Source organism: Pleurodeles waltl, chromosome 2_2 (genome assembly GCF_031143425.1).
Source record: "Pleurodeles waltl isolate 20211129_DDA chromosome 2_2, aPleWal1.hap1.20221129, whole genome shotgun sequence".
In the NCBI taxonomy this organism is placed as follows: domain Eukaryota; kingdom Metazoa; phylum Chordata; class Amphibia; order Caudata; family Salamandridae; genus Pleurodeles; species Pleurodeles waltl.
Genome location: NC_090439.1, coordinates 223,897,524 through 223,922,388, shown reverse-complemented (window position 1 = coordinate 223,922,388; position 24,865 = coordinate 223,897,524). Strand labels below are relative to the sequence as shown.

The window sequence follows — 24,865 nt, the reverse complement described above, 5'->3', positions numbered from 1 at the left end:
TGCCCAGCTAGGAGGATGTCATGGGCCAAAGTTAGGATAAATTCCTTAAACTGCTGAGCCACTACCACTCTCCTGGTTGCATCAAGTTTGGGATCTCTGGTCTCAGTGTAAAGGAGTCCATCTTACCAATAGACCCTGTGGTAGCCACTGACATCTCCCTTTTCCTGTGCAGCTGCTTGCTGCCTCAGGCTTTCAAGAGTGGGACAAGTCATCTGTCCTTGGCACAGCTGTTCCTTTGACGGTTCCCCTGGGCCCAGAGCTCTACCTGGTAAAGGCTCCAGCTCCATATACTCATTTCCTTCAGGGGATAGGACATCTTCATGAGAAGAGAGATCTAGTTTATTTTTGTGTTCAGAGGCTGGTCCCCAAGTCCTCTTGCTTTTCCTCTTGGAAGGTTGGGCCATTATTCCAGGCTCCAACACTTTTTTTTCACCAGGTGCTCTGCTTTGTGCTGTATGTGTTCACACACTCCAGTTCAGGGATTCCCAGCATGGCTGCATGGGTTTTGAGCTCTCCCCCAGGCCAAGCCGAGGACTCCAAATTATTCCCTAGCAAGCATTGCACTAGGATTGCAGAAGAGACCACTATCTGTTTCAGGCCAGTAACCCCTCCCCATTCTAAAGTCACCATAGCCACAGGATGGACCTTAGTTACACTGTCACTGTCAGCATTGGTGAATGAATAAGTTTGTCCAGCCAAATACTGTCCTGGGTAAACTAGTTTCTCTGTCATTATGGTGACACTGGCACCTGTATCCCTCAGAGCATCTACTTTTGTCACATTAAGCGTTGCTGCCTGTATATTTCCATGTTAGGCGGCAAGATAACAAGTGTGGCTACATCCACCTCACGTTCAGAGACTAAAGTGCTCTGGGCACGCTGTTGTTTCTGCCTGGAGACTGGCTATACTAGTACTAACTGGAGCAGTGCTAGGGGGACAGGCCAAGTCTTCAGTTTGGTGTTCATGCTGTCTACTGTTGTGACACCCGGCCTTCTTGGGATCAAAGTTTTTACCCTTGTACCCATTTGTTGACTGTGAAGAGATTCAGGGCCCACCCTCCTGTGCAGGTTTTTGGGGCCCTTGTGAAGACTCTGTTTTTGTTCTTAGGTGTCTTACCACCCTTCCCTTGGGGAGGCTTTGTGACCCCTTTCTTTTGGTCACCTCCAGTGGAAGTGTTGGTCACCCTAGCCTTGACCCAATGGTCTGCCTCCTTTCCGAATTCTTGGGGAGAAATTGGGCCTAGGTCTACCAGATATTGATGCAACATGTCATTGAAGCAGTTACTTTAAAAAATGTTATTTCATAACCAGATTATAAAGCCCATCAAAGTCATGCACTCTTCTGCCAGTTATCCAACCATCTAGTGTTTTCACTGAGTAGTCTACAAAATCAACCCAGGACTGGCTCAAGGTTTTGTGAGCCCCCCTGAACCTAATTCTATACTCCTCAGTGGTGAATTCAAAGCCCTCTCTCAGGGTTGCCTTCATGTGGTCATAGTATTTGGCATCTGTACCAGTGAGTTTGAGGAGTCTATCCCTACACTTACCAGTAAACAGTTCCCAAAGGAGAGCTCCCCAGTGAGATCTGTTTAGCTTCCTGGTTGCACACGCTCTCTCAAAAGCTGTGATCCATTTGGTGATATCATCACCTTCTTCATATTTAGAGACAATCCCTTTGGGGATTTTATGTTGCTGCCACCATTATTGGGCGCTAAGCCCTCAAGGAACTGGACGCCCCTGTGGAAGATCCAGATCCTGTGAGCACTATCCTTCGATATTATGACCTTGAGGTCCTCATCTCCCTAGTTAGGTGAGGAGGGGGTTGTTCATCCTCCTCAGCTCTGACATCTTCCCTGTCTGAGTGGAGGTCTTCCTCCTCAGCAGGGTGGTCCCTGGTGTACTCTGCCAAGAGCTCCTGGAGCTTGACCTTGTTAGGGTTGGAACCTGCTCTAATATTTTTCAGCTTGCAGAGGGACCTTAACTCTCCCATCACTAGATGGAGGTAAGGGATGAGGTTGAGTTCCAGAACCATGTCCTCTGAGCAGCTCATTTTGTTGCTAAAGTTGGGGTTATTGTTAGAAACTAAAAACTACTTCTAGTAACTAACCCCTACTTAAAACAACTTTTAAATCTAAAAAGAAATGCTAAAGGGACTTAACCAAGGTCCTAGCAGAACTTTGAGAAAATTGTAAAAAAGTTGCCAAATTCAAAAATCAATCTCTTAGGGCAATTTTGGAATTTAGTTGTGTGATCAGGTATTGGCTGCGTAGTCTAGTAAATGCAAAGTCATAGACCCCACCACTGACCTGCCAATGTGGGAAGCTGACTCTGTAAATAGTATATCAAAATGACATATAGTGCGCTCAGAGTCCAGGGGTTCTACAGATGCTTGACAGAGGTTAAAGTAGATAATACTAATGCTCTCTTTTGTGGTAGCGTGGTCGAGCACTTAGTCTTATCAGAGGGTGTAGGAAAGTACCATCTTGCCTGGCATGTTACCCCCATTTTTTACTTGTGTGTCAGTTTGTTTTTGCCTGTCTCACTGGGATCCTGCAAGCCAGGATCCCAGTACTCATAAGTGTGGCCTGAATGTGTTCCCTGTGTGGTGCCTAACTGCGTCACTGAGACTCTGCTAATCAGAACCTCAGTGCTTATGCTCTCTCTGCCTTTAAAATGGTCACTGCCGGCTAGTGACAATTTTTACCAATTCTGATTGGCACACTGGAACACCCTTATAATTCCCTAGTATATGGTACCTAGGTACCCAGGGTATTGGGGTTCCAGGAGATCCCTATGGGCTGCAGTATTTCTTTTGCCACCCATTGGGAGATCAGACCAATATTACACAGGACTGCCACTGCAGCCTGAGTGAAATACCGACTACGTTATTTCACAGCCATTTTACACTGCACTTAAGTAACTTATAAGTCACCTATATGTCTAACCCTCACTTGGTGAAGGTTAGGTGCAAAGTTACTTAGTGTGAGGGTACCCCGGCACTAGCCAAGGTGCTCCCACATTGTTCAGGGCAATTTCCCCGGACTTTGTGAGTGCGGGGACACCATTACACACATGCACTACATATAGGTCAATACCTATATGTAGCTTCACAATGGTAACTCTGAATATGTCCATGTAACATGTCTAAGATCATGGAATTGTCCCCCCATGCCAAATCTGGTATTGAGGTGCCAATCCCATGCATCCCCGGGGCTCCAGCATGGACCCTGGATACTGCCAAACCAGCTCTCTGGGGTTTTCACTGCAGCTACCGCTGCTGCCAACCCACAGACAAGCTTCTGCCTCCCTGGGGTCTAGGCAGCCCAGCCTGACAGTGTGCAGGGGTACTACATGAAGTGATATCTCCGATCCAGTCTGATGCCTCGGGTAAATTCTAAGGTAAGGAATTTGCAACTAGAATATGCCTCTACCAGATGGTAAGGAATCTGTAGATAGATATAGTCTATATCAGATAAGGCATTACCAAACTTTTTTGTTAAAAAAGTAAGGTATTTTATTGGTAATCAGGAAAGTATTCTTGAAATACAATATCGGAAAAAGCTTTAAAGGAAATCTCAACTCAGATGTAATTTGACCCTCATAAAGTTTGTCTCAGGGGAGGCATCTTTGATGTGCCTTTTTAAGTTGAAAAGCAAACTGAGACCGTCTGATTGTATACCGTTCACCTTTTGCCCTAGATTGCGCAGAAGAATTACGTTCATTTTAAAGCGAAGCTACATTCTTTGTCTTCTGTGGGAAGAATAACGTGTGAGTGCAGCTAAAGAACATTTGTGGCGATAGCTTTATTTCTGTCTGCTGTTCTTGGTTGAACAAAAGAAATAACTTAGAAGGATATTAAAAGAGAACGGTATATATACTGTTTGGTTGTTTTAATCACATGATATTTTTCAAATTACAGTCTTTGCAGAGAATTATATTGACACCTTTCTTGAAAAAAAATCAGATTTGAATATGATTGTCTCTTATCTTTTTGGAATGTGTTATTGACATTTATTTAATGATGCTTATGACACTGTTTTATTATGTGTAATGTTTATAAGGACAAGTTGCTTTAATAAACTTAAAATATACTACTACACAACACCGTAGTTGCTTGCAAGTGAGACACATTGACACAACTAGCATAAGCTAAGCCCAGACCTTTCAGCTTAGTCAAGGCTTTTTTCAAGTTCTATGGAAATCAGACAAATATTGAACATTTTCATGCATACAGCCTTTTAAAAGTGATTCAATCTTGCATTGTACTTACAGGATTGGGCTCTTGGAGTTTTACATGCTAAAATAATTGCTGCAATAACACTTATGGGCCCTCAGTGGTGGTTGAAAACTGTGATAGAACAGGTAAGAAAATTGATTTTTTTTGGCCAAGTTGTAACATCATTCAAAGTTTTAAATATCTAATGTACGCTATATTTTATGAGGGTTATAATTGTTAAAGGGCTTTGAAATTGAATTTAATATTTTTCTGTATCAAGCTCTAATGCACGCCGTTCCCTTTATCTTTGATATATCAGAGCCATGGTGTGACAATTTGGCAATGTGTATGTCGTCACTTATTCCCCAGTATGCCACATGTGATGGACCCCCGATACATAGGCTTCAACTCTGTTTTCATTTCCTGATATTGGTGCTCCATAGTGAGCATAGCTGTGTCCAATGGCCATGCAATTTTAACCCCTTCGCTGCCAGGCCTTTTCCCCCTCCTGTGCCGAGCCTTTTTTTGGCTATTTGGAGCAGTTCGCGCTTAGGCCCTCATAACTTTTTGTTCACATAAGCTACCCATGCCAAATTTGCGTCCTTTTTTTCCAACATCCTAGGGATTCTAGAGGTACCCAGACTTTGTGGGTTCCCCAGAAGGAGGCCAAGAAATTAGCCAAAAAACAGTGAAAATTTCATTTTTTTTAAAAAAATTGGAAAAATGGGCTGCAGAAGAAGGCTTGTGGTTTTTTCCCTGAAAAGGGCATCAACAAAGGGTTTGCGGTGATAAAATCACCAGCTTCCCAGCTTTCAGGAACAGGCAGACTTGAATCAGAAAACCCAATTTTTCAACCCAATTTTGGCATTTTACTGGGACATACCCCATTTTTACGATTTTTTGTGCTTTCAGCCTCCTTCCAGTCAGTGACAGAAATGGGCATGAAACCAACGCTGGATCCCATAAACCGCAACATTTCTGAAAAGTAGACAAAATTCTGAATTCAGCAAGGGGTAATTTGTGTAGATCCTACAAGGGTTTCCTACAGAAAATAGCAACTGAAAAAGAAAAATATTGAAATTGAGGTGAAAAAAACATCAATTTTTCTCTAAGTTTTACTCTGTAACTTTTTCCTGCAATGTCAGATTTTCGAAAGCAATATACCGTTACGTCTGCTGGACTCTTCTGGTTGCGGGGATATATAGGGCTTGTAGGTTCATCAAGAACTCTAGGTACCCAGAGCCAATAAATGACCTGCACCCTGCAGTGGGTTTTCATTCTATGCCGGGTATACAGCAATTCATTTGCTGAAATATAAAGAGTAAAAAATAGCTATCAAGAAAACCTTTGTATTTCCAAAATGGGCACAAGATAAGGTGTTGAGAAGCAGTGGTTATTTGCACATCTCTGAATTCCGGGCTGCCCATACTAGCATGTGAATTACCGGGCATTTCTCAAATAGACGTCTTTTTTACACACTGTCTTACATTTGGAAGGGAAAAATGTAGAGAAAGACAAGGGGCAATAACACTTGTTTTGCTATTCTATGTTCCCCCAAGTCTCCCGATAAAAATGATACCTCACTTGTGTGGGTAGGCCTAGCGCCCGCGACAGGAAACGCACCAAAGCGCAACGTGGACACATCACAGAAAACAGACCTGTTTTTAGCAAAGTGCCTACCTGTAGATTTTGGCCTCTAGCTCAGCCGCCACCTAGGGAAACCTACCAAACCTGTGCATTTCTGAAAACTAGAGACCTAGGGGAATCCAAGATGGGGTGATTTGTGTGGCTCGGACCAGGTTCTGTTACCCAGAATCCTTTGCAAACCTCAAAATTTGGCTAAAAAAACACATGTTCCTCACATTTCTGTGGCAGAAAGTTCTGGAATCTGAGAGGAGCCACAAATTTCCTTCCACCCAGCGTTCCCCCACGTCTCCCGATAAAAATGATACCTCACTTGTGTGGGTAGGCCTAGCGCCCGCGACAGGAAACACCCCAAAGCGCAATGTGGACACATCACAGAAAACAGACCTGTTTTTAGCAAAGTGCCTACCTGTAGATTTTGGCCTCTAGCTCAGCCGCCACCTAGGGAAACCTACCAAACCTGTGCATTTCTGAAAACTAGAGACCTAGGGGAATCCAAGATGGGGTGATTTGTGTGGCTCGGACCAGGTTCTGTTACCCAGAATCCTTTGCAAAGCTCAAAAATTGGCTAAAAAAACACATGTTCCTCACATTTCTGTGGCAGAAAGTGCTGGAATCTGAGAGGAGCCACAAATGTCCTTCCACCCAGCGTTCCCCCACGTCTCCCGATAAAAATGATACCTCACTTGTGTGGGTAGGCCTAGCGCCCGCGACAGGAAACGCCCCAAAGCGCAACGTGGACACATCACAGAAAACAGACCTGTTTTTAGCAAAGTGCCTACCTGTAGATTTTGGCCTCTAGCTCAGCCACCACCTAGGGAAACCTACCAAACCTGTGCATTTCTGAAAACTAGAGACCTAGGGGAATCCAAGGAGGGGTGACTGGCGGGGCTCGGACCAGGTTCTGTTACCCAGAATCCTTTGCAAAGCTCAAAAATTGGCTAAAAAAACACATGTTCCTCACATTTCTGTGGCAGAAAGTTCTGGAATCTGGGAGGAGCCACAAATTTCCTTCCACCCAGCGTTCCCCCAAGTCTCCCGATAAAAATGATACCTCACTTGTGTGGGTAGGCCTAGCGCCCGCGACAGGAAACGCCCCAAAGCGCAACGTGGACACATCACAGAAAACAGACCTGTTTTTAGCAAAGTGCCTACCTGTAGATTTTGGCCTCTACCTCAGCCGCCACCTAGGGAAACCTACCAAACCTGTGCATTTCTGAAAACTAGAGACCTAGGGGAATCCAAGGAGGGGTGACTGGCGGGGCTCGGACCAGGTTCTGTTACCCAGAATCCTTTGCAAACCTCATATTTTGGCTAAAAAAACGCATTTTCCTCACATTTGAGTGACAGAAAGTTCTGGAATCTGAGAGGAGCCACAAATTTCCTTCCACCCAGCGTTCCCCCAAGTCTCCCGATAAAAATGATACCTCACTTGCGTGGGTAGGCCTAGCGCCCGCGACAGGAAACACCCCAAAGCGCAACGTGGACACCACCAAAATTTTGGAAGAAAACAGAGGTGTTTTTTGCGAAGTGACTACCTGCAGATTTTGGCCTCTAGCTCAGCCGGCACCTAGGGAAACCTACCAAACCTGTACATTTCTGAAAACTAGAGACCTAGGGGAATCCAAGGAGGGGTGACTGGCGGGGCTCGGACCAGGTTCTGTTACCCAGAATCCTTAGCAAATCTCAAAAATTGGCTAAAAAAACACGTTCCTCACATTTCTGTGGCAGAAAGTTCTGGAATCTGAGAGGAGCCACAAATTTCCTTCCACCCAGCGTTCCCCCACGTCTCCCGATAAAAATGATACCTCACTTGTGTGGGTAGGCCTAGCGCCCGCGACAGGAAACGCCCCAAAGCGCAACGTGGACACATCACAGAAAACAGACCTGTTTTTAGCAAAGTGCCTACCTGTAGATTTTGGCCTGTAGCTCAGCCGCCACCTAGGGAAACCTACCAAACCTGTGCATTTCTGAAAACTAGAGACCTAGGGGAATCCAAGGAGGGGTGACTGGCGGGGCTCGGACCAGGTTCTGTTACCCAGAATCCTTTGCAAAGCTCAAAAATTGGCTAAAAAAACACATGTTCCTCACATTTCTGTGGCAGAAAGTTCTGGAATCTGGGAGGAGCCACAAATTTCCTTCCACCCAGCGTTCCCCCAAGTCTCCCGATAAAAATGATACCTCACTTGCGTGGGTAGGCCTAGCGCCCGCGACAGGAAACGCCCCAAAGCGCAACGTGGACACCACCAACATTTTGGAAGAAAACAGACCTGTTTTTAGCGAAGTGCCTACCTGTAGATTTTGGCCTGTAGCTCAGCCGCCACCTAGGGAAACCTACCAAACCTGTGCATTTCTGAAAACTAGAGACCTAGGGGAATCCAAGGAGGGGTGACTGGCGGGGCTCGGACCAGGTTCTGTTACCCAGAATCCTTTGCAAAGCTAAAAAATTGGCTAAAAAAACACATGTTCCTCACATTTCTGTGGCAGAAAGTTCTGGAATCTGAGAGGAGCCACAAATTTCCTTCCACCCAGCGTTCCCCCACGTCTCCCGATAAAAATGATACCTCACTTGTGTGGGTAGGCCTAACGCCCGCGACAGGAAACGCCCCAAAGCGCAACGTGGACACATCACAGAAAACAGACCTGTTTTTAGCAAAGTGCCTACCTGTAGATTTTGGCCTGTAGCTCAGCCGCCACCTAGGGAAACCTACCAAACCTGTGCATTTCTGAAAACTAGAGACCTAGGGGAATCCAAGGAGGGGTGACTGGCGGGGCTCGGACCAGGTTCTGTTACCCAGAATCCTTTGCAAAGCTCAAAAATTGGCTAAAAAAACACATGTTCCTCACATTTCTGTGGCAGAAAGTTCTGGAATCTGGGAGGAGCCACAAATTTCCTTCCACCCAGCGTTCCCCCAAGTCTCCCGATAAAAATGATACCTCACTTGCGTGGGTAGGCCTAGCGCCCGCGACAGGAAACGCCCCAAAGCGCAACGTGGACACCACCAACATTTTGGAAGAAAACAGACCTGTTTTTAGCGAAGTGCCTACCTGTAGATTTTGGCCTGTAGCTCAGCCGCCACCTAGGGAAACCTACCAAACCTGTACATTTCTGAAAACTAGAGACCTAGGGGAATCCAAGGAGGGGTGACTGGCGGGGCTCGGACCAGGTTCTGTTACCCAGAATCCTTTGCAAAGCTAAAAAATTGGCTAAAAAAACACATGTTCCTCACATTTCTGTGGCAGAAAGTTCTGGAATCTGAGAGGAGCCACAAATTTCCTTCCACCCAGCGTTCCCCCACGTCTCCCGATAAAAATGATACCTCACTTGTGTGGGTAGGCCTAACGCCCGCGACAGGAAACGCCCCAAAGCGCAACGTGGACACATCACAGAAAACAGACCTGTTTTTAGCAAAGTGCCTACCTGTAGATTTTGGCCTGTAGCTCAGCCGCCACCTAGGGAAACCTACCAAACCTGTGCATTTCTGAAAACTAGAGACCTAGGGGAATCCAAGGAGGGGTGACTGGCGGGGCTCGGACCAGGTTCTGTTACCCAGAATCCTTTGCAAAGCTCAAAAATTGGCTAAAAAAACACATGTTCCTCACATTTCTGTGGCAGAAAGTTCTGGAATCTGGGAGGAGCCACAAATTTCCTTCCACCCAGCGTTCCCCCAAGTCTCCCGATAAAAATGATACCTCACTTGCGTGGGTAGGCCTAGCGCCCGCGACAGGAAACGCCCCAAAGCGCAACGTGGACACCACCAAAATTTTGGAAGAAAACAGAGGTGTTTTTTGCGAAGTGACTACCTGTAGATTTTGGCCTCTAGCTCAGCCGGCACCTAGGGAAACCTACCAAACCTGTACATTTCTGAAAACTAGAGACCTAGGGGAATCCAAGGAGGGGTGACTGGCGGGGCTCGGACCAGGTTCTGTTACCCAGAATCCTTTGCAAAGCTCAAAAATTGGCTAAAAAAACACATGTTCCTCACATTTCTGTGGCAGAAAGTTCTGGAATCTGAGAGGAGCCACAAATTTCCTTCCACCCAGCGTTCCCCCACGTCTCCCGATAAAAATGATACCTCACTTGTGTGGGTAGGCCTAGCGCCCGCGACAGGAAACGCCCCAAAGCGCAACGTGGACACATCACAGAAAACAGACCTGTTTTTAGCAAAGTGCCTACCTGTAGATTTTGGCCTGTAGCTCAGCCGCCACCTAGGGAAACCTACCAAACCTGTGCATTTCTGAAAACTAGAGACCTAGGGGAATCCAAGGAGGGGTGACTGGCGGGGCTCGGACCAGGTTCTGTTACCCAGAATCCTTTGCAAAGCTCAAAATTTGGCTAAAAAAACACATGTTCCTCACATTTCTGTGGCAGAAAGTTCTGGAATCTGAGAGGAGCCACAAATTTCCTTCCACCCAGCGTTCCCCCACGTCTCCCGATAAAAATGATACCTCACTTGCGTGGGTAGGCCTAGCGCCCGCGACAGGAAACGCCCCAAAGCGCAGCGTGGACACATCACATTTTTTCATTGAAAACAGTGCCTACCTGTAGTTTTTGGCCTGTAGCTCAGCCAGCACCTAGGGAAACCTACCAAACCTGTGCATTTCTGAAAACTAGAGACCTAGGGGAATCCAAGATGGGGTGACTTGAGGGGCTCTGACCAGGTTCTGTTACCCAGAATCCTTTCCAAACCTCAAATATTGGCTAAAAAAACGCATTTTTCACACATTTCGGTGACAGAAAGTTCTGGAATCTGAGTGGAGCCACAAATTTCCTTCCACCCAGCGTTCCCCCAAGTCTCCCGATAAAAATGATACCTCAGTTGTGTGGGTGGGCCAGGTGCCTCCAACAGAATAAGGCCCAAAACTTGTAGAGATACAGGGGATAGTACTGCGAGTTTATAAGGACATATTCTTTTATACATCTTTAGACTGACTCTGCTTTGGGGACCCACATACGTGAGGTGTCATTTTATTTGGGAGACTGAGGGGAACACTGGGGAGTAGGAATTTTGTGCTGGAGTGGTGATCGTACGAAGAAAAGTCAGGAAAATATGCTTTTTTTAAGCACATTTTGAGGTTTACAGAGGAGTCTGGGTAAGAAAATGTTGGGGGATCCACGCAAGCCACTCCTCCCTAGACTCCTTGGGGTGTCTAGTTTAAAAAAATGTCTGGGTTTGGTAGGTTTCCCTAGATGAAGGCCGCACACAGGACCAAAAACATAGGTGCCCTCTCCCCCCCCAAACACAGGTAGTTTTGTAATATATCGTTTTGATGTGCCCACATACGTCCGTGATGTGCCAAACACTAAAATTTTGAAAAGAAACACACTTAGGTTATGTGAAAAAGACCCCTCACCCACCAACCAAGTTGGTGGCATGCTTCATCATCGGGGTCCCACCTGAGGCACCTAGCGTGTCATAGGTGTGCTGCGACGCCTGATTACAGCGGAGCAGGTTTGGTCATTTTTACCACACATACTGGTTGGATTTGGCACGAGGGTGAGTGATGGTTCAGTGGATCAAATTTTACTAACAAGAGCTTTCACAAAAATGAAAAGCACTGTTAGTAACTGAAAGGCAAAAAACTGAACCAATGACTCACAGCTCGTGAGCTGTAAAGCCGCGACAAGGCACCAACCGCTTTACAGTCCATTCACACAACTTTCATACATGACACACACAAGGCCATTCACACCGCCAGCCACGGGCCCAGCACATTACAACACTCACATCGACAGACAGCGCCACTCAAGGGCCCATCACTTACATACGCCCACATGCCTGATACAACAATCATACCAGCTGATGGGAGTGTGTGGACTGGTGTTTGGCTTGCAGTGTGTTGCAGTAGCCAACATCAAGTCAATATGTACAGTCTCAGCCAAGCCCCACTCCACACACAATGGCATCATATTTTTTTTTTTTTTAACAGAGGAACCCCTAACTAAGTAGAAAGAATTACAAAACAACAAACACAAAAGCTCTAACTAACAACATGACAGAAATGCTAACCATGAAACTAAACACATGAAAATACAAAACAGACATGAGTTTACACTCATGGTTGTTCCCAGAAATTATTCTGGGTGTGGTAATTCTTAAAACAAGCACCGACACACAGCCCAGGCTTTGAAGGACAATCTGGGCAGTACATTCGAGTCTCCCTCCGGATACCTCTTCGAAAACACACTCTACATTTCTTAGCTGGAAAGTCTTTTTTGGGTGTGGGAGGAATGTGCTCAGCAAAGTGGCGATCTTTCAATCTAGCCACATCCTCCACCACTGCTTCTCTAGGAACTCTGGCCTGTTCCACCACAATAAGGCTCTCTATCACTGACTCCTGAAATTTCACAAATGTCATCTTTGAGTCTGGAGACCTATCCCTAAACACAATAAAAGCATTGAAGGTTGCTAAGTGGAAGAGGTGAAGTGCTAACTTCTTATACCAAACATAAGACTTACGAATAGCAGTATAAGGTTCCAACCTCTGGTCAACTCTATCTACACCTCCCATGTGCTTATTATAATCTAAAATGCACACAGGTTTGCGCACTTCAGCAACCTGGCCCCAAACAGTCACAGGGGAAGTACTCTCATCATGGATGGTACTTAGCATGTAGACATCCCTCTTGTCTGAAAATTTCAAAGCTAGCAGCTCCTCGTTCCGCAAGGCACAGCACTGTCCCCTCTCAAGTTTTTTACAGACAAGCTCCCTTGGATAGCCTTTCCGGTTAGAACGGATTGTGCCACAAGCAACTGTGTCCACTCTAAACAATTCCTTGAACAACTGCACACCAGTGTAGAAGTTATCTACATACAAATGGTGACCTTTGTTGAACAGTCGTCTACCAAGATCCCACACTATTTTCTCAGTAACTCCAAAAGTGGGAGGACAACCAGGGGGGTCAATATTGGAATCCCTACCAGTGTACACACGGAAAAAGCAAAAGCTTTGAACTAGAACAAAAAGGAGGAATTTTTTTTTTATCACAAATGCAAAGACTTCTTCAGTTGACAAACACCCCACCATCAAACATTTTAGAAATTGGTGCCTAAGTGGATTCTGTCATAGGGGCAGATGGGCCTACTAAAAAAATAGGCCTGTCTGCCCCAAGGAAGCCAGAAAATACCTTTAGTACTGTGTCCCCATGGAGAGCGACCCTTGCCAAAGGGGACAGCCCTCAAACAAAAAAAAACAAAAAAAACACACACAACACTATCCCTGGTGCCTAAGTGGCTTCTGCCCCCTTGGGGGCAGGTGGGCCTAAGAAAATAGGCCCATCTGCCCCCAGGGGGTGTAGAAATGGCCAACAGGTCAATGCCCCCCTTGGGGGGGCGCCCCGTGACCAAGGGGACGCCCCCCCCCACAAAAATAAACACATAAAAAAAAATCCCTGGCGTTCTAGTGGTTTCTGCCCCCCTTGGGGGCAGATCAGCCTAAAAATAATAGGCTGATCTGTCTCCAAGGGGTGCAGAAATGGCCTGGGTACATGTGCCCCCAAAGTGGGGGGCGACCCTTGCCCAAGCCCCCCCCCCATCCACTAACACACAGCTCAAAAAGTGGCTAAAAAAACACATGTTCCTCACATTTCTGTGGCAGAAAGTTCTGGAATCTGAGAGGAGCCACAAATTTCCTTCCACCCAGCGTTCCCCCACGTCTCCCGATAAAAATGATACCTCACTTGTGTGGGTAGGCCTAGCGCCCGCGACAGGAAACGCCCCAAAGCGCAACGTGGACACATCACAGAAAACAGACCTGTTTTTAGCAAAGTGCCTACCTGTAGATTTTGGCCTGTAGCTCAGCCGCCACCTAGGGAAACCTACCAAACCTGTGCATTTCTGAAAACTAGAGACCTAGGGGAATCCAAGGAGGGGTGACTGGCGGGGCTCGGACCAGGTTCTGTTACCCAGAATCCTTTGCAAAGCTCAAAAATTGGCTAAAAAAACACATGTTCCTCACATTTCTGTGGCAGAAAGTTCTGGAATCTGGGAGGAGCCACAAATTTCCTTCCACCCAGCGTTCCCCCAAGTCTCCCGATAAAAATGATACCTCACTTGCGTGGGTAGGCCTAGCGCCCGCGACAGGAAACGCCCCAAAGCGCAACGTGGACACCACCAAAATTTTGGAAGAAAACAGAGGTGTTTTTTGCGAAGTGACTACCTGTAGATTTTGGCCTCTAGCTCAGCCGGCACCTAGGGAAACCTACCAAACCTGTACATTTCTGAAAACTAGAGACCTAGGGGAATCCAAGGAGGGGTGACTGGCGGGGCTCGGACCAGGTTCTGTTACCCAGAATCCTTTGCAAACCTCAAATATTGGCTAAAAAAAACGCATTTTTCACACATTTCGGTGACAGAAAGTTCTGGAATCTGAGTGGAGCCACAAATTTCCTTCCACCCAGCGTTCCCCCAAGTCTCCCGATAAAAATGATACCTCAGTTGTGTGGGTGGGCCAGGTGCCTCCAACAGAATAAGGCCCAAAACTTGTAGAGATACAGGGGATAGTACTGCGAGTTTATAAGGACATATTCTTTTATACATCTTTAGACTGACTCTGCTTTGGGGACCCACATACGTGAGGTGTCATTTTATTTGGGAGACTGAGGGGAACACTGGGGAGTAGGAATTTTGTGCTGGAGTGGTGATCGTACGAAGAAAAGTCAGGAAAATATGCTTTTTTTAAGCACATTTTGAGGTTTACAGAGGAGTCTGGGTAAGAAAATGTTGGGGGATCCACGCAAGCCACTCCTCCCTAGACTCCTTGGGGTGTCTAGTTTTAAAAAATGTCTGGGTTTGGTAGGTTTCCCTAGATGAAGGCCGCACACAGGACCAAAAACATAGGTGCCCTCTCCCCCCCCAAACACAGGTAGTTTTGTAATATATCGTTTTGATGTGCCCACATACGTCCGTGATGTGCCAAACACTAAAATTTTGAAAAGAAACACACTTAGGTTATGTGAAAAAGACCCCTCACCCACCAACCAAGTTGGTGGCATGCTTCATCATCGGGGTCCCACCTGAGGCACCTAGCGTGTCATAGGTGTGCTGCGACGCCTGATTACAGCGGAGCAGGTTTGGTCATTTTTACCACACATACTGGTTGGATTTGGCACGAGGGTGAGTGATGGTTCAGTGGATCAAATTTTACTAACAAGAGCTTTCACAAAAATGAAAAGCACTGTTAGTAACGGAAAGGCAAAAAACTGAACCAATGACTCACAGCTCGTGAGCTGTAAAGCCGCGACAAGGCACCAACCGCTTTACAGTCCATTCACACAACTTTCATACATGACACACACAAGTCCATTCACACCGCCAGCCACGGGCCCAGCACATTACAACACTCACATCGACAGACAGCGCCACTCAAGGGCCCATCACTTACATACGCCCACATGCCTGATACAACAATCACACCAGCTGATGGGAGTGTGTGGACTGGTGTTTGGCTTGCAGTGTGTTGCAGTAGCCAACATCAAGTCAATATGTACAGTCTCAGCCAAGCCCCACTCCACACACAATGGCATCATATATTTTTTTTTTTTAACAGAGGAACCCCTAACTAAGTAGAAAGAATTACAAAACAACAAACACAAAAGCTCTAACTAACAACATGACAGAAATGCTAACCATGAAACTAAACACATGAAAATACAAAACAGACATGAGTTTACACTCATGGTTGTTCCCAGAAATTCTTCTGGGTGTGGTAATTCTTAAAACAAGCACTGACACACAGCCCAGGCTTTGAAGGACAATCTGAGCAGTACATTCGAGTCTCCCTCCGGATACCTCTTCGAAAACACACTCTACATTTCTTAGCTGGAAAGTCTTTTTTGGGTGTGGGAGGAATGTGCTCAGCAAAGTGGCGATCTTTCAATCTAGCCACATCCTCCACCACTGCTTCTCTAGGAACTCTGGCCTGTTCCACCACAATAAGGCTCTCTATCACTGACTCCTGAAATTTCACAAATGTCATCTTTGAGTCTGGAGACCTATCCCTAAACACAATAAAAGCATTGAAGGTTGCTAAGTGGAAGAGGTGAAGTGCTAACTTCTTATACCAAACATAAGACTTACGAATAGCAGTATAAGGTTCCAACCTCTGGTCAACTCTATCTACACCTCCCATGTGCTTATTATAATCTAAAATGCACACAGGTTTGCACACTTCAGCAACCTGGCCCCAAACAGTCACAGGGGAAGTACTCTCATAATGGATGGTACTTAGCATGTAGACATCCCTCTTGTCTGAAAATTTCAAAGCTAGCAGCTCCTCGTTCCGCAAGGCACAGCACTGTCCCCTCTCAAGTTTTTTACAGACAAGCTCCCTTGGATAGCCTTTCCGGTTAGAACGGATTGTGCCACAAGCAACTGTGTCCACTCTAAACAATTCCTTGAACAACTGCACACCAGTGTAGAAGTTATCTACATACAAATGGTGACCTTTGTTGAACAGTCGTCTACCAAGATCCCACACTATTTTCTCAGTAACTCCAAAAGTGGGAGGACAACCAGGGGGGTCAATATTGGAATCCCTACCAGTGTACACACGGAAACTATACACATATCCTGTCCTACTTTCAGACAGCATATACAATTTAATTCCATATCGTGCCCTTTTGCTAGGAATGTACTGCCTAAAAACCAAACGACCCTTGAAGAGGACCAAAGACTCGTCCACACTTATCTCTTTGCCTGGAACATAGACCTCCGAAAACCGATCTACAAAATGATCAAGGACAGGCCTAATCTTAAAAAGACGGTCAGAATCTGGGTGATCTCGTGGCAAGGCTAATGCATTGTCAACAAAATGCAGCATCCTAAGAAGAAGCAAATACCGATTACGACTCATGGTAGCTGGAAATATAGCTGTTGCCATCAAGGGACTAGTAGACCAATAAGAAGCCAGTGACGGCTTCCTTATCAACCCCATCAAAAAAGTCAAACCCAAAAACTTTTTTAGCTCCTCCAAATTTGTGGGAATCCACTGGGCAGCTCTAGAGTGTGGCCTAAGTCTAGCAGCGTTGTCCCTCAAATGCTGCTCCGCATACAAATTAGTCTGCTCAACAATCTCTTCCAAAAACACATCATCCATGAATAACTCAAAGAAATTGATAGGCATAAAGTTCTCTGTATTGGCGTTACACCCCGGGAGACCAGTAAAGGCAGGCAACTCTGGCTGCTCCATGTTTGGGGCAACCCAGACATCAGGTCTTCTAACGGGAAACCTTTCAGCCCCAGGTTGCTGCACTATTGGCACATCAATGTCCTCCTCTAAAACAGAACCTTCATCTGCACTGAGTGTGGCTTCATCATCAGAAGATTCCCCTCCAACAGAAACATCACTGCCAGAATCTCTGACTTCCTCCTCTGCCTCAGATGCAGAGTCCGTCTCATAGTCATGATCAGACTGTGACTCAAAAAGCATACCAACCACCTGCTGAGCGGTCATCCTGCGGCTAGCCATGATCTCTCCTGCTAAAATTAACTGGACAAATTCACCACCAACAACCAGCACTGTGTAAGACAAGTAACAAAGTGTAGCTTTGTTAGTAAGAGTTACAAACTCAAAAACTATACCGCTCACTTGCCTGAAAAAGCTTGATTCACCAGCAACTACACAGCAATCACCAATGATATCCGACTAAAAAGAAAGAAAGAAAGGCAAATTAGAAATAAGACACAACAAATATCATTGTGCACAAACCTAAGGACAATTTCACACACAATCCTGCATTTAGTACACCCCCTACAAACATGTCATTCATGCATGGCAACAATACTCCTTTGGAGTAAATTGTTTTTACTTACCTAAAACATGCAACTGTGCAAACTGCAGGTCAACCACCGCCAAAACCGCAAGGAGCCACAGCAAATAAAGCAAAAGCTTTGAACTAGAACAAAAAGGAGGAATTTTTTTTTTATCACAAATGCAAAGACTTCTTCAGTTGACAAACACCCCACCATCAAACATTTTAGAAATTGGTGCCTAAGTGGATTCTGTCATAGGGGCAGATGGGCCTACTAAAAAAATAGGCCTGTCTGCCCCAAGGAAGCCAGAAAATACCTTTAGTACTGTGTCCCCATGGAGAGCGACCCTTGCCAAAGGGGACAGCCCTCAAACAAAAAAAAACAAAAAAAACACACACAACACTATCCCTGGTGCCTAAGTGGCTTCTGCCCCCTTGGGGGCAGGTGGGCCTAAGAAAATAGGCCCATCTGCCCCCAGGGGGTGTAGAAATGGCCAACAGGTCAATGCCCCCCTTGGGGGGGCGCCCCGTGACCAAGGGGACGCCCCCCCACAAAAATAAACACATAAAAAAAAATCCCTGGCGTTCTAGTGGTTTCTGCCCCCCTTGGGGGCAGATCAGCCTAAAAATAATAGGCTGATCTGTCTCCAAGGGGTGCAGAAATGGCCTGGGTACATGTGCCCCCAAAGTGGGGGGCGACCCTTGCCCAAGCCCCCCCCCCATCCACTAACACACACACACACACACACACTATCCCTGGTGTCTACGTGGCTTCTGCCCCCCTTGGGGGCAGGTGGGTCTAGAAAAATAGGCCCATCTGCCCCCAGGGGGGGCAGAAATGGCCAACAGGTCAATGCCCCCCTTGGGGGGGTGCCCCGTGCCCGAGGGGACGCCCCCCCACAAAAATAAACACATAAAAAAAAATCCCTGGCGTTCTAGTGGTTTCTGCCCCCCTTGGGGGCAGATCAGCCTAAAAATAATAGGCTGATCTGTCTCCAAGGGGTGCAGAAATGGCCTGGGTACATGTGCCCCCAAAGTGGGGGGCGACCCTTGCCCAAACCCCCCCCCATCCACTAACACACACACACACACACACTATCCCTGGTGTCTACGTGGCTTCTGCCCCCCTTGGGGGCAGGTGGGTCTAGAAAAATAGGCCCATCTGCCCCCAGGGGGGGCAGAAATGGCCAACAGGTCAATGCCCCCCTTGGGGGGGCGCCCCGTGCCCGAGGGGATGCCCCCCCACAAAAATAAACACATAAAAAAAAATCCCTGGCGTTCTAGTGGTTTCTGCCCCCCTTGGGGGCAGATCAGCCTAAAAATAATAGGCTGATCTGTCTCCAAGGGGTGCAGAAATGGCCTGGGTACATGTGCCCCCAAAGTGGGGGGCGACCCTTGCCCAAGCCCCCCCCCATCCACTAACACACACACACACACACACTATCCCTGGTGTCTACGTGGCTTCTGCCCCCCTTGGGGGCAGGTGGGTCTAGAAAAATAGGCCCATCTGCCCCCGGGGGGGGCAGAAATGGCCAACAGGTCAATGCCCCCCTTGGGGGGGCGCCCCGTGCCCAAGGGGACGCCCCCCCACAAAAATAAACACATAAAAAAAAAACCCTGGCGTTCTAGTGGTTTCTGCCCCCCTTGGGGGCAGATCAGCCTAAAAATAATAGGCTGATCTGTCTCCAAGGGGTGCAGAAATGGCCTGGGTACATGTGCCCCCAAAGTGGGGGGCGACCCTTGCCCAAGCCCCCCCCCATCCACTAACACACACACACACACACACTATCCCTGGTGTCTACGTGGCTTCTGCCCCCCTTGGGGGCAGGTGGGTCTAGAAAAATAGGCCCATCTGCCCCCAGGGGGGGCAGAAATGGCCAACAGGTCAATGCCCCCCTTGGGGGGGCGCCCCGTGCCCGAGGGGACGCCCCCCCACAAAAATAAACACATAAAAAAAAATCCCTGGCGTTCTAGTGGTTTCTGCCCCCCTTGGGGGCAGATCAGCCTAAAAATAATAGGCTGATCTGTCTCCAAGGGGTGCAGAAATGGCCTGGGTACATGTGCCCCCAAAGTGGGGGGCGACCCTTGCCCAAGCCCCCCCCCATCCACTAACACACACACACACACACACACTATCCCTGGTGTCTACGTGGCTTCTGCCCCCCTTGGGGGCAGGTGGGTCTAGAAAAATAGGCCCATCTGCCCCCAGGGGGGGCAGAAATGGCCAACAGGTCAATGCCCCCCTTGGGGGGGCGCCCCGTGCCCAAGGGGACGCCCCCCCACAAAAATAAACACATAAAAAAAAAACCCTGGCGTTCTAGTGGTTTCTGCCCCCCTTGGGGGCAGATCAGCCTAAAAATAATAGGCTGATCGGTCTCCAAGGGGTGCAGAAATGGCCTGGGTACATGTGCCCCCAAAGTGGGGGGCGACCCTTGCCCAAGCCCCCCCCCCCCATCCACTAACACACACACACACACACACACACTATCCCTGGTGTCTACGTGGCTTCTGCCCCCCTTGGGGGCAGGTGGGTCTAGAAAAATAGGCCCATCTGCCCCCAGGGGGGGCAGAAATGGCCAACAGGTCAATGCCCCCCTTGGGGGGGCGCCCCGTGCCCAAGGGGACACCCCCCCACAAAAATAAACACATAAAAAAAAATCCCTGGCGTTCTAGTGGTTTCTGCCCCCCTTGGGGGCAGATCAGCCTAAAAATAATAGGCTGATCTGTCTCCAAGGGGTGCAGAAATGGCCTGGGTACATGTGCCCCCAAAGTGGGGGGCGACCCTTGCCCAAGCCCCCCGCCATCCACTAACACACACACACACACACACACTATCCCTGGTGTCTACGTGGCTTCTGCCCCCCTTGGGGGCAGGTGGGTCTAGAAAAATAGGCCCATCTGCCCCCAGGGGGGGCAGAAAGGGCCAACAGGTCAATGCCCCCCTTGGGGGGGCGCCCCGTGCCCATGGGGACGCCCCCCCACAAAAATAAACACATAAAAAAACATCCCTGGCGTTCTAGTGGTTTCTGCCCCCCTTGGGGCAGATCAACCTAAAAATAATAGGCTGATCTGCCCTCAAGGGGGGCAGAAATGGCCCTAAAAGACATGCCCCCCAAAGGGGAGCGACCCTTGCCCAAGGGGGCGCCCCCCCATCCACTACACACACAATCCCTGGTGCCTAAGTGGCTTCTGCCCCCCTTGGGGGCAGATGGACCTAAAAAAAATAGGCCGATCTGCCCCCAAGGGGGGCAGAAATGGCCAACAGTTCTCTGCCCCCTTGGGGGGGGCGCCCCTTGCCCAAGGGGGCACCCCCTCCCAACATACCTGCACAGAAAATATAATTCCCCGGTGATCCAGTGGTTTCTGCCCCCCTTGGGGGCAGATCCGCCTAAAAAGTAGGCCAATCTGCCCCCAAGGGGGGCAGAAATGGCCGTAACTAATTGCCCCCACAAGGGGAGCGACCCTTGCCCAAGGGGCCGCTCCCCGCCAGCAAGAAACACGAGCAAACAACAACAAAAAAAAATCCCTGGTGTCTAGTGGGCATTCCTGCTGCCCGATCGCAATGCGATCGGGCAGCAGGAATGCTCAAAGAGACACCGGGGGAAAGGAAAAGCCTTTCCTTTCCCCCGGTGCCTCTTTAGCCCAAACCCCCCACCCACCGGGAAGAGGAACTCACCTCTTTCCTCGTCGCCGCACAGGAAGCAAATGGCTTCCTGTGCGGCGAAATCCCCATAATGAAGTCAGCGCGCGATCGCGCGCTGACGTCATTGTGGGGGGGTCGGGGTGGAAGGGGAAGGGCTTCCCCTTCCATCCCTGACTTTGGGGGGGTGGGGGGAAGCACACAGAGGGAGCGAGAGCGCTCCCTCTGGGCTGTGTGCCGAGGACGTAGTGGTTACGTCCTCGGCACAGCAGCACTGTGCCGCGGGACGTAACCACTACGTCCGCGGCACAGAAGGGGTTAAATTGATTGGATTTGTTCTTCTTTTCTTTTCACTTTGAGAAATGCAAATACTTGCTTTAGAATGCCAACAAAGTCCCCATGCTTTTGTTAGCTCATTCAGGTTTCACTTAGAAACCGACTTCTTTGGAAATCCCCATGTCCTGTAGTAAGGGTATGTATAAAGTACTTTGCGTATGGCTTTGAATCTAGATCATTCAAATAACATTCCTCAGAAAACAAGAGTGAGACAGACCCCATTCTTGAGCCATTAGGCCAAAATAGAAGTGGTCTTTTAGTGCTTTGTCAAACTATGATTTGGCAAACTATTGTGCCAAGGGTTGTGGGGTAGTTGAGAAGGGTCTTTGTGCCGTTGTTTCTTTTTTTTTTTTTGGTCATGTACGGAATTGTTCATTGAAGAAATGCTCCCCACTGTGATTCAGTTAAGACAGCTGTAGGAAAGTACCCTCTTTAACATGGTTACCCACACCTTTTGCCTGCTGTCATTATGATTTGGCTGTTTTCACAGGGATCCTGCTAACCAGGACGCCAGTGATTGTGCTCTATCCCCCTAAATTTGGTTGCTAAGGACTTTGCACTCCCACACCATTGGCAGACTTGTGCCCCCATATAAGTCCCTAGTACATGGTACTTAGGTACCCAGGGCATTGGGCAACCAGGGGTTCCCCATGGGCTGCAGCATGCATTGTGCCTCTCATGGGAGTCCATGCAAAATGTGTCTTCAGGCATGCCATTGCAACCTGCGTGAAAAGGTGCATGCACTCTTTCACTACGAGTCACTGCACCAGGTCAGTGTAAGTCACCCCTGTGGTACCCCTCCTAGCCCAGAGGGCAGGGTGCAGGTACCTGTATGTGAGGGCACCCCTGCATGAGAAGAGGTGCCCCTACGAACTCCAGCTCCATTACACTGGACTTCGTACGTGCGGGGAAGCAATATTACCCGTTTACTGGACACAGGTCACTACCAGCTACATAATGGTAACTCCGAACCTGGGCATGTTTGGTATCAAACATGTCCGAATCATACCCTATTACTGTTGGCAGTATTTGTTGTATAATTCGATGCACTCTGGGGGCTCCTTAAAGGACCCTCCAACATTGCTCCTACCAGTCTTCTGGGGTTTTCTGGGCAGCCCGCACTGCTGCCACCCCTCAGACAGGTTTCTGCCCTCCTGCTGCTTGACCAGCTCAAGCAGGGAAAAGCAGAACAAAGGATTTCCTGTGTGAGAGAAAGGCAACACCCTCTCCCCTTGGAAATAAGAGGGACATGGCTTGGGAGGGGTAGCCTCCACAAGCCCCAGTATGCTTTGAAGGGCACATTTGGTGCCCTCCTTGCATAAACTTGTTTGCGCTAGTCCAGGGACCCACAGTCACTGCTCTGGTGTGAAACTGGACAAAGGAAAGGGGAGTGACCACTCCCCTGTCCATCACCACCCCAGGAGAGCTCCTCCAAGTGGCCACTCGATTCTTCCATCTTGAATCTAAGATGGCCAGGGGCCCCTGGGAGCATCTGAGTGGTCAGGTCAGGTTGGTGACATCACAGCCCTCTCCTTATAAGTGGTCACCATGCTAGGTTACCAGTCCCCCTTCCTTGGCATTTTAGAGTCTCCCTTTTGAGTGGGTCCTCAGATTCGACGTGCAAGATTCCAGCAGGGCTCCTCTGCATCATTTACTTAATCTTCTGGCCACAGGGACCGCAACTGGACCCTCCAGGAACCGACATTCTGCAACTCCAGGGACGACTCCGCTGTGCGACATTGTTTCTCTGGCTCCTTCTAGCAACTTCGACATTTCCCTGGCTGTGCATCCTCTGAGGGCGGCAAGTCTTCAGTTTGCACATGTAAGAAGGAATCTTCCTTGGAGTGAAGGAGTCACTCCTCTGCATCCGCAGGCACCAACTGTAACGACAACCGGCTGCATGGATCCTCTCTCCTCTGGAACTGCGTAGATCTTGCATCACAGGTGGTGGTGTGGAGTGGACCCCTTGGTCATCTCTACCAGCTGTCCAACTTTGGAGACTGTAAGCCCTTGCTTCTCCTTGCAGGGCAGTACCCCTGTGGACCGCAACTCTTCCAGCTACCAAGGCTTGTGTTCTCCTCCTAAAGGATCTTCAGGCCCTGTGCAGCCCCGGTTCCCAGTACTTCTTCATGCAATGCACAGTCTCCTGCTCCAGCGACGTGGGACTCTTCTTCAGGTGTGTTGAGTGGGCCTCGTAGTGACTCCTGTGCCTGCTACCAGTAGGTTGCCTGTGGGGGGGCTGCCTCCTCTTCTTGTGACTTTCCCAGCTGCTGAGGGTCACCCCAGCCTCCCCTCTTTGGGTCTAGTCCCCTGGACCTTGCTGGTCCTCTTCAGACTTTCAAAACGTCTTTTCCGTCTCTTGCATTTGCCAAGGTTTATTTGTGGTTTTCCAGCATCACTAACCAGCTGCTTCTCGACCGCCGACTTGGGACAACACTTCTGGGACTCCTCTTCGGCTCCTGTGCTGCACTGCTGATCTTCTTCGTCCATCGTTGACCAGGTCCTGCATTCACAGAAGGGTGAGTAGTGGCTCCTGCCACAACCAAACTCTCCAACTCAACCTTCTTTTGCAGGTTCTCTTTTGTCAGGATGCACCTTTAGAGTTTTCCAGTCTTAGTTGGATCTTGCGCAATCCTTTTCCAAAATCCTTCTGTTGGTATGGGGGAAAACCAGGTACTTACCTCTGCTCTCCTGGTCGCTGGGGGTCACTCTGCTACTCACTTCTTAGGGTTCCTAGTTCCTCTAGCTCCTTTCTACTTACTGATTCCACTTCCTTGGGTGGGGGACTGCCCTTCACATTCCAATTTTGTTAGTATATGGTTTGGCTCTCCCCTAGGGCCCTCACTATTTGCTTTCTTTTTTTTTTTTTTACCAATGCCTTGGAGCACCGTGTGGTTCTTTCATGTGTGTAAGTGTTGTGTGACTAGAGTGGTATTGCATAAGCTTTACATGTCTCCTAGATAGGTCTTGCCTGCTCATCCACAACTACCTTTAGTAAGCCCTGTCTTCCTAGACACCTGCCTACACCTCACTAATAGGTGATAGCTGGACCTGGTATAAGGTGATAACACAATAGGTGCTCACCACACACCAGCTTCCTACATTGGTGGTGCAGAGGTGTGATAAGACACTTGCAGTTGCCTTACCACTTTGTCCCTAGTCACTTTCCACAGGAAAGATCATTACTAGCTGTTAGGTACACATTGCGCTTAGTTGTCAGGATTTCTAGTCTCCTAAGTTTTGGTAAGTTAGGGGTCTTGCAAAGTAGTTAGGTGCGC

At 48.3% G+C, this 24,865-nt stretch overlaps 1 protein-coding gene across 1 annotated transcript in view; it reads left to right on the top strand.

The window, feature by feature from the left end:
- The window catches only part of MARCHF6 (membrane associated ring-CH-type finger 6), a 1,058,737-nt gene that overhangs the window by 878,949 nt on the left and 154,923 nt on the right, over positions 1-24,865 (top strand). The window contains exon 23 of the mRNA XM_069219690.1: positions 4,272-4,361. Within this exon, the coding sequence (XP_069075791.1) occupies positions 4,272-4,361 (90 nt within the window). The remainder of the gene's footprint in view (positions 1-4,271; positions 4,362-24,865) is intronic.